Below are 8,752 nucleotides of genomic sequence, written 5' to 3'. Positions count from 1 at the left end.
TCTAAGTGTTCTTTGAAAAATAAGTAATGTAAGTGAAGAGGGATAAAAATGTTTTAATTGTTGAAATACATTGAGAAATTGAGTAATTTACATTGTAGTACTACGTAGATACACAAATCATTATCAAATTAATTTCCAGATATCCCACTAACCGTCCATCACCAAGTCCTTCAAAACAGCTAAAGAACTAATAATGAAGAGACGACGTGACATAGAATGAGCAACGCAACGGCCATGAAGTATTTGTAGTTGCACATGCCCTTCATGAAAGAAAATAAAAATGTAATCAAAATCTGCATATGGCATGCAAATTTGAGTTTATTTTTAAATATTGCAATGAAATACACATTGTTCCTAAAAAGGAAATTCTGACATTTAAATGAAATTTGAAAACCAGATAGTAAAAAACAGAAAGAGATAGTTGTAAGAATCCATTTGCCAATTTTACAGCTAAAAATTAAAGTGAAGTAGAAATAGCGAAAGATAACAGACAATATATTATTTTAGGTCATTCATTTATAGTGCCTTATCATCTTAAGTTATAAATAGAATAAGGATTTTGTTATATAAAAACTATCAAAAAGTATCAGTGAAAAGACATGACCTCCATGAAATGTGTTGAGTGGCCACGGTGGAAACGTCAAAATGCAGCAGCCCTGGCTAGGCAACAGCAGCCTCCATGACAGTTTGTTAACTTGTCTTTCATAGATGGCCACAGAAAGTTCCATAAAGTGTACTGTTTAACCAATTCCCTTCTATTACCACAACAATATGTACCCAGGGTTTTATGTATACACTTAAGATTTGGGGGAATGCAAGAGGGAAGGGTGACTGTTTAGAATTTCCTTGGAAATGTCTGTGCACATTACAATGTCCCACGGAGCCAAATTCCTTCCAAATTGATGAGCATGCTAAGGAGACAACAGAAGAGGAGAAAAGAGTGAGCAAACGGGTACAACTTAGGTTAAAAAATATATTAGCCTTAAGCCTACAAGTTATTTACTGACTTTCTTTTAAGTAAAGCACCTATTTAATATCCACCCAATATTAATTTAAGACTTACGTGGCCAGTGTAGAGCTAAGCACTGATGATAATTATATAAAGAGGCAAAGTTGGGTAGGAAAAGAGACTTACAAACTTACAATTAAAATACATCTTGATAAGCAATGCCCAAACCTAGCTGCATTATATTAACATCATCCAAATTAAAAATAGAGACTGTTCGGCCACAATTCCATCCCTTCCCTACTTGGTCCGAACCTCCCGGGACAGCCTAGCCCTCCACATTACACGGCGCTCCCCGACGGGATTCTGATGCAGCCAGGCCACCCACTGTCACCTGAGAAGCATCACTTAAGCCCCTCTGTGCTGGAAGTACTCTGCACATCTAAGTGGGTATAACTTTCACCCGAGGGTCATCTGCAGAAGAAACTACACATGTGCATCCTGACATAAGTAACGTTTTTTTTCTTTTCTTTTCTTTTTTTTGAGACGGAGTCTTGCTCTGTCGCCCGGGCTGGAGGGCAGTGGCCGAATCTCGGCTCACTGCAAGCTCCGCCTCCTGGGTTTACGCCATTCTCCTGCCTCAGCCACCCGAGTAGCTGGGACTACAGATGCCCGCCACCTTGCCCGGCTAGTTTTTTGTATTTTTTAGTAGAGATGGGGTTTCACCGTGTTAGTCAGGATGGTCTCGATCTCCTGACCTCCTGATCCGCCCGCCTCGGCCTCCCAAAGTGCTGGGATTACTGGCTTGAGCCACCGTGCCCGGCCATAAGTAACTTTAAGAGATTCTGAAATCATTCCTCAATTTGTTTCAAAATCAACCAAACCAAATCAACTTTGATCACTGAGTGCATTTAGTTCAGAGAGAGTCCACACGTTAGGTAAAAAACAAAACAACAACAACAACAACAAAAGTGTCTCCAATCCTTTCCACGAAACATCTCTTTTCTGAAGTCTTCTCATCGGGGTTTCTGCCCAGCAACTAAGGCCTCGAAAGCCATGAGTTCAGACATGTCACGGATAAGGACCACAATGGATGCTTAGCATCTAAGGAAAATGGGCAGCTTATCAACTTAGAAAACTTTTCAGATAATACAAAGGAGGCTACAGAAAGACCAGGATCAAACTAATTGTTTAGAGACAGAGTTAAACACCACATGTCCTCACTCATAAGTGGGAGTTGAACAATGAGAACACACAGGGAGGGGAACATCACACACCTGGGCCTGTTGGGGGGTGGGGGACAAGGGGAGGGACAGCATTAGGACAAGCACCTAATGCACACAGGGCTTAAAACCTAGATGACAGGTTGATAGGTGCAGTAAACCACCATGGTACATGTATACCTATATAACAAGCCTGCACGTTCAGCACATGTATCCCAGAACTTGAAGTAAAATAAAAATAAAAAATAAGTAAATAAATAAAATGTAAGAGTAATAGAAAAAAAAAAAAAGAAAGAGTTAAAGAACGGGGAAAATTGAGATAAGAGAGGGGTGGCAATAAAATACTATATATTTACAGCCATGAACAGGAAGAAATGTTTTAGCTAGCTACCTAAAGTGATATGAGCTTGCTCACCAGGATTATTGCTGAAGTGTTAGCGGCGAACTTCAGATCCACCCACAAGGGTGAGCAATCATCGTGTCTAACACTCCCATGAGAAAACTGTGGTTGAGACAAGCTGAGGGAAGTTAAGGGACTCATCTTAGGTCTGTGATGGTAGCAGAGCTGCCCAGTCTCCTGATAGCTATCTAGGCAGCACCTCTTTCCTCTCTATTCCCTTGCTTTTTGAAATATATTCTGTTTCCAGGAGGGTAAACAGCAGTATATTCTTGGTTTTGACTTACCTTTTCTATTTGATACAAATAATAAAAGTACTTCTGCACAGGAGAAAACTAGCAGGGAACTCAGAAATCTATATGGAGGGCTAGAACTATGTTAAAAATACTAGAAATAGAAACTCTCCAGTGACTTCCCAAAAAGAAACCGAACACCCTGTGTTCATGGGTACAAGGGGATAAACCTCCATAATGTTGCCTTGATGAGAAAATCTTCAAAGATGTAGCTACCCAAAGATTGTTCTAAGTTCTTGTCAGGAAGAAACGGGTTACGGTTTCTATGTCTCCTTTCTCTAGCAGGAAAGCTTGTTTGTCTCTACCTGTGAAATTAGTCTGTAATCCCACCCCATCCCAAATAGCAAATCTAGTACTAGCCCTGGGCGAGAAGTTGGTTCAGTATCAAATCAGTCTTGCTTTTGGTCTGCCAACGGTTAGATTTTGGTTATTAAAAAAATTAATAGTATGGTGGTGACGACAATGATGATAGCAGATGCTACCATTTATTTCATATTTAATCCAATCAGCAACTCTTCTGTTTAAGTATTGGCTCCATTTTTCAGATAACAAAACTGAGGTCATAAAGGGGAAGGAACTTGCCCAGCTAGTCAATGAGAGCCTGAATTCAAAACCAAGGCTGCCTGACTTCCAGAAGAGAATGGGCTATCTCAGGAGATAGGACATTCCTAATCACTGGAGGCTTCAAAAGAGGCTGCGTGTCATTCAGCAAGAGTGAAATACAGTGGGGAGCCCAGCATGGAATGTGTTGTTGGACCCAGTGAACGAAGATTCTTTGTCTGTATGGAAATGCTGCTCCATGTCTTTTAGAGACTGGTATGCAGGGCAGTTAATAAATGAAAGCTATTTTTCTCTTGTCCTTATTCTTGTTTGTCTTATTATAATTCTAACTCCTAGCTCTTCGTCGTCTCCATACTGAATGTATTTTGTAAAACCAATCTGTTAACTTATACTCTGATTCTTACTATTCCTTCCTGCCTAATTACATCTCTGTTCAGTTAGATTAGAATCAATATTAAGTGTTTGGGACTTAATTGATCGACTGCCCATCTCTACTGGAGTTTTGGTACTGACACATCTCCTCTCTGTGTATTAACCACTGGCTAATACCACTTAAAATCGATTCTAATCTAATTCCCAGGTCTAGCCTCTCTGGTCTCTCCCTGCCATTTCTCAAGTCCTAGGCCCTCAAAGATTTTTGCAGTGAAGAAGGGTGAGATCTCAACGTTTTAGGTAGACACTTAGCTTGCTCTTACTAAACAAATTAAGTTTCATTTTTAACAAAATGAAATGGAAAAAAAGTAGATGAAAGAAAATTGATCTGATTATTCACCTCTTTGCAATAAAACACACTCAATTCCATAGGATGAAACCCCTTCTTTAAATTGTGAAGTTCAGGATTTCTTAGAAATATAGAGCAAATAATATCTACAGTCCATTCATCAACAAGTCTAAATATATAGAATTATTTAGAAAAATACACAGTACCTCTTGATTCTTGAGTCATGATGTTATTTTCTTCTAATCTGAAAGAGAAAATTAAGAAAAGTTGAATGTTCAGATTATAAATAACATATTCTAATTTTCTATAGAACTGTAAACAGTAATGACATATAAGTATTTGCTAGTCTAAATCACAAAGTACAGGAAGAACAATGAGGAACAAATATAGTATGTTAAAAAAATGTAATATAGCCTTGTGTATAAAGCGAACATATTAATAGTCATTTAAAACTATACATCAGACAATACCTTGTACAGTGGTTTTGTAAATCAGCATTGTTTGCCATGAGCCTCACTTAAAAACTGCCTTGAGCAAGAAGCTATCTATCAATCAAAAGGTGCCTATTAGTCAAAAGGACTTCATTGGCCCCATAATTGCTAACTATTACAACTCAGAAAATGGAGCCTCATTTCATTTAATTTTGCAATAGGCAATTACTTTTCCTTTAAACAGCAGATTGCTTATCAGTCATCTTATATTACAGAAATTTACCTTTCTGTTCTATGAAAACGCCATAAACTTACATAAATATTAGCTTTCATTTTCACACTGATCATCACTAAAATTAACAAGAAATTAAAAATATGGAGCATAACCACAAATAAAAGCTAAATTATGCTCTAGAATTCTTCTTACCATGTGGGTAGCCATTTCAACCAATGACTGCAATGGACAGTACTTATACATGGTTCACTATAGCCAACACATAGATTGAGTCAAGCAAGCCAAAATACAAATTTCATGCTTTTTCATAAAACACAAAAATAAGTAAGAACGGAAAATCAGTAGCACATGATTTCACTTACTTTTCCGAACCGTCTTTGTTTGACTGGACACCATATTGACAGCTTCAGACGGTAGGCCAACATATACTCCTCCATAGTTTCTTGATAAAAAGAAATCAAATCAATTTAAATGGTACTATCTATTTACAGGAAGCAACAGAAGCATGGAGTACTCCAAACAATTACATAATTATTAAAATAGCTCATGGTTTTTCAAAAGTAGAATTTAGAATATTATGGCCCTTGGGAATATAATTGGTTTCCTAGGTTAAAAAGAAGCTATTAAAAAAAAAAAAAAGAAAGTTGTATTTGCATTAGAATTTTAAGATATTTTACTTGTAATGAGAAAGAAGAAAAGAATTTGGGATGTCACAATTTAGTATAGTATTAAATATTATACAGTGACATGTTACAGTCAACATTTATCAAGAATTCAGAGTGGTCAACGTGGTATGACAATAGGCATTATGGACACACAAAGTTATCTTACTAATAGGGAGATATAAAATGAGGGCAGAGAGAGCAAGAGAGAAATGAGGGTGGAGTGCAGTTAATCAGAGAAGTAGCAGGACAGGGAAGGCTGAGAGAATGAAGGGAAGCCGTCCAGTTAGGGAGAAGAGCACACCCAAACGTCATAGGATGAAAATTAGCACACGCCACATGCATAGAACAAAAACCAAGTTTGCTTGGAAGGAGGAAAGATGATGAATCCTGGGCAAGTTCTTTTTCAGACCATATGCCCCTACCTGTATTCTCTGTGCCAATAGTTTTCCTGGAGGAATCTGTGTTATTGGGAATGTGCTACAGTGTGTTAAATCCATGAGGTATGGCCAAAACCATTCAAACTAAAGCCAGCTGCAACACCAAACATACCTCCTCTTGTCATCTTCTGTTATGGATTCTTCTGTTCTAAAAGGTCAGAAACATTTGCTATGAGACAGTTGGTTACATAGTCGGGGACTTCATTTTTGGTTATGAGAAAAAGGGACTACTGAGTTAAAGTCAATTTTATTTCAAGTGTTTCCATCAGACTTAAGCAGAGGAGCAAAACTATCCATCAAGTGTTTCTGTGACAATATTCTGCCTTCACCTCAATCGTTCATACATTAAAACTTGGTAATTTCCTACAAACCAAAGTGTGTGAATACAGCAAATGCCAAAATGCACAACTGCCAAATGAAATGGAAAACTGAGGGCAGCTGAAATTGGAAAAAAGCCTGAGTTATCATCTTGTGTGTACCACCCACTCCCTGTGTGACAGGCTGTGGGAGAGCTGCCAGCCTGTGTCTCATTTGTAAAATAAGCTGGTTGACCAGATGACCCCTCAGGTCTCTTCCAGACCTAATACATGATTTTAGATCTCTTCTGACACTTCAGTGGCACAACTATAGGTACTGAAAGATTTCTTCAGTGCAAAAATAGTTAATGCCTATTTGATTTATTTTTATCTAAAAACATGAGCCATTTCATACATGATATACTGCAAAGACAGGGGAAATGTTTAAAAGGACACATTTAGAGGGGATCACTACTTTAAAATGCACAGATTCTCTCCTTGCATTAAGATGAATGCAGGCCAGGTGTGGTGGCTCATGCCTGTAATCCCAGCACTTCGCGAGGCCGATACGGGTGGATCACTTGCGGTCAGGAGTTCGAGACCAGCTTGGAAAACATGGTAAAACCCCATCACTACTAAAAATACAAAAATTAGCCACGCATGGTGATGTCTGTAGTCCCAGCTACTCAGGAGGCTGAGGCACAGGAATCTTTGAACCCAGGAGGCGGAGGTTGCAGTGAGCAGAGATCACGCCATTACACTCCAGCTTGGGTAACAGAGGGATACCTGGTCTCAAAAAAAAAAAGAAAAAAGAAAAAAGAAAAAAAAAAAAAAAAGGAGTCCATATTCTACCAGAATTCCTTGGCATATTTCTAAGAGAATCAAGACACTTTCCTTGAAGCACTAGTTGGCACACATAAGTTGCTTTTCTGAAAGAAAAAAAAATTCAACAAGATTCCAATGTATCTGGCTGAATTCAAATTGTAATGTTAAGGGGCTTCAGTTGAGAAAAAAGCAGACTGCAAACATCTAAACGTCATTGACTCTTCTGATTCAGAGACTGTCTTAACTCTGATTTTACCCACTTAAAAGTTGTGATATTTCAAATGTGACTATACATGTGTATGAGATTTTTGCTTTATTGGAACAGCAAGTCCAAGTCTATAAAGAAGGAAAGTGCAGATTTAACAATTATCTGGTGAATGCTGGCCGTGAACAGCTAATACTGCAAGAGAGTACAAAATCCATCTTGAGACCGAATTCACCCAAACTGAGCATATAACCTAAATGCACCAGATGGTTATCAGCTTCATTCACCTCTTGTTTATGCTGGATCGTTTTTTAATTCAAAAGTGTCAAAGTTGTACTAATGGTGTTATGCTTATTGATGTGGTATAAGAAAGTGCTGTTCACTACTTTTAATTAAAATGGATTTATAATCCTTTAGTATAGATAATGGAGAAATGATGAGGACAAACTCGTTCAAGGTAAGTTCTGATAAGAACTGTTTACTTTGATCCTGAGTGATTAACTTTCTCATGAAATCACATGAACCTGTGTGTAACTGGTCGTTTATGCCACACATTTCCTGCCACAACTATTCTTTTCACATCCATTTACATATTTGTTTATTTTAATTCTTTCCCCTTTTGCTTAACTGTGCTTAAGGATATATTCAAGGTTTTAAAATATATTTTCACTTTCCCAAATGTAAGAAAATAGTCATTTACTTTCTCCTGTGAAATTATTCAATATCTTAAAACTCAATCTGTGTTCTCCGTTATAAAATTAATCAACAACCTTACACGTATAACTGGCAGGAAAGGATAATGTAGTCGCCATATTTATTTGACAATAAATTAAGCTTCAGATATAGTGCCAAATCTTAAAAAATACCACCTATAAAGCCTTATTAGATATCCATTCTTTTTTTATTTTTATTTTTTTGAGATGGAGTCTTGCTCTGTCACCAGGCTGGAGTGCAGTGGTGCAATCTTGGCTCACTGCAACCTCTGACTCCCTGGTTCAAGCGATTTTCCTCCCTCAGCCTCCCCCGAGTAGCTGGAATTCCAGGCACGTGCCACCACACCCAGCTAATTTTTGTATTTTTAGTAGAGACAGGGTTTCACCATGTGGGCCAGGCTGGTCTTGAACTCCTGACCTCGTGATCTGTGCACCTTGGCCTCCCAAAGTGCTGGGATTACAAGCATGAGCCACCGGGCCTGGCCAGACGTCTCCTCTTTTAAACCTTCCACTGAGTTGTAAAGCCTGCCTTTGCATACACACTTCCATGTATAAGACTGTCACTTCATCCATTCCTTCCACAAACAGTTATTCTACAACACTAGGACTAGAGACCAGGACTCCACGGGTACAATGATGTCATTCATGAGTCCCTCCTGTGTGTCAGGCACAGTGCAGGGCACTGCACGTGCATCCATGCTATTCCTCACAACAGCTCTGAGAGCCTGAGCCTGAGGCACCAGGTACAGAAAGCCATGTAATTCATAAACATACAAGACTAACAAGTATGACCAACATCCATAC

General features: G+C 38.4%; 1 protein-coding gene across 2 annotated transcripts in view; it reads right to left on the bottom strand.

Moving 5' to 3' along the window:
- Window positions 1-838: 838 nt before the first annotated feature.
- The window catches only part of C11H12orf75 (chromosome 11 C12orf75 homolog), a 41,077-nt gene continuing 33,163 nt past the window's right edge, over window positions 839-8,752 (bottom strand). Inside the window, exons 1-5 of one of the 2 annotated variants that reach the window (XM_073021054.1) lie at window positions 6,681-6,758; window positions 6,022-6,057; window positions 5,170-5,249; window positions 4,348-4,385; window positions 839-911 (exon numbers count right to left, since the gene is read on the bottom strand). In XM_073021054.1, the coding sequence (XP_072877155.1) occupies window positions 4,381-4,385; window positions 5,170-5,249; window positions 6,022-6,057; window positions 6,681-6,742 (183 nt within the window). In that variant the 5' untranslated portion in view covers window positions 6,743-6,758 and the 3' untranslated portion in view covers window positions 839-911; window positions 4,348-4,380. Of the gene's footprint in view, window positions 912-4,347; window positions 4,386-5,169; window positions 5,250-6,021; window positions 6,058-6,680; window positions 6,759-8,752 lie in introns of those variants that run through there. The other variant, XM_008004513.3, reaches the window with a different exon arrangement.

Source organism: Chlorocebus sabaeus, chromosome 11 (genome assembly GCF_047675955.1).
Source record: "Chlorocebus sabaeus isolate Y175 chromosome 11, mChlSab1.0.hap1, whole genome shotgun sequence".
Classification (NCBI taxonomy): Eukaryota; Metazoa; Chordata; class Mammalia; order Primates; family Cercopithecidae; genus Chlorocebus; species Chlorocebus sabaeus.
This window is presented reverse-complemented; position numbering and strand designations above follow the sequence as displayed.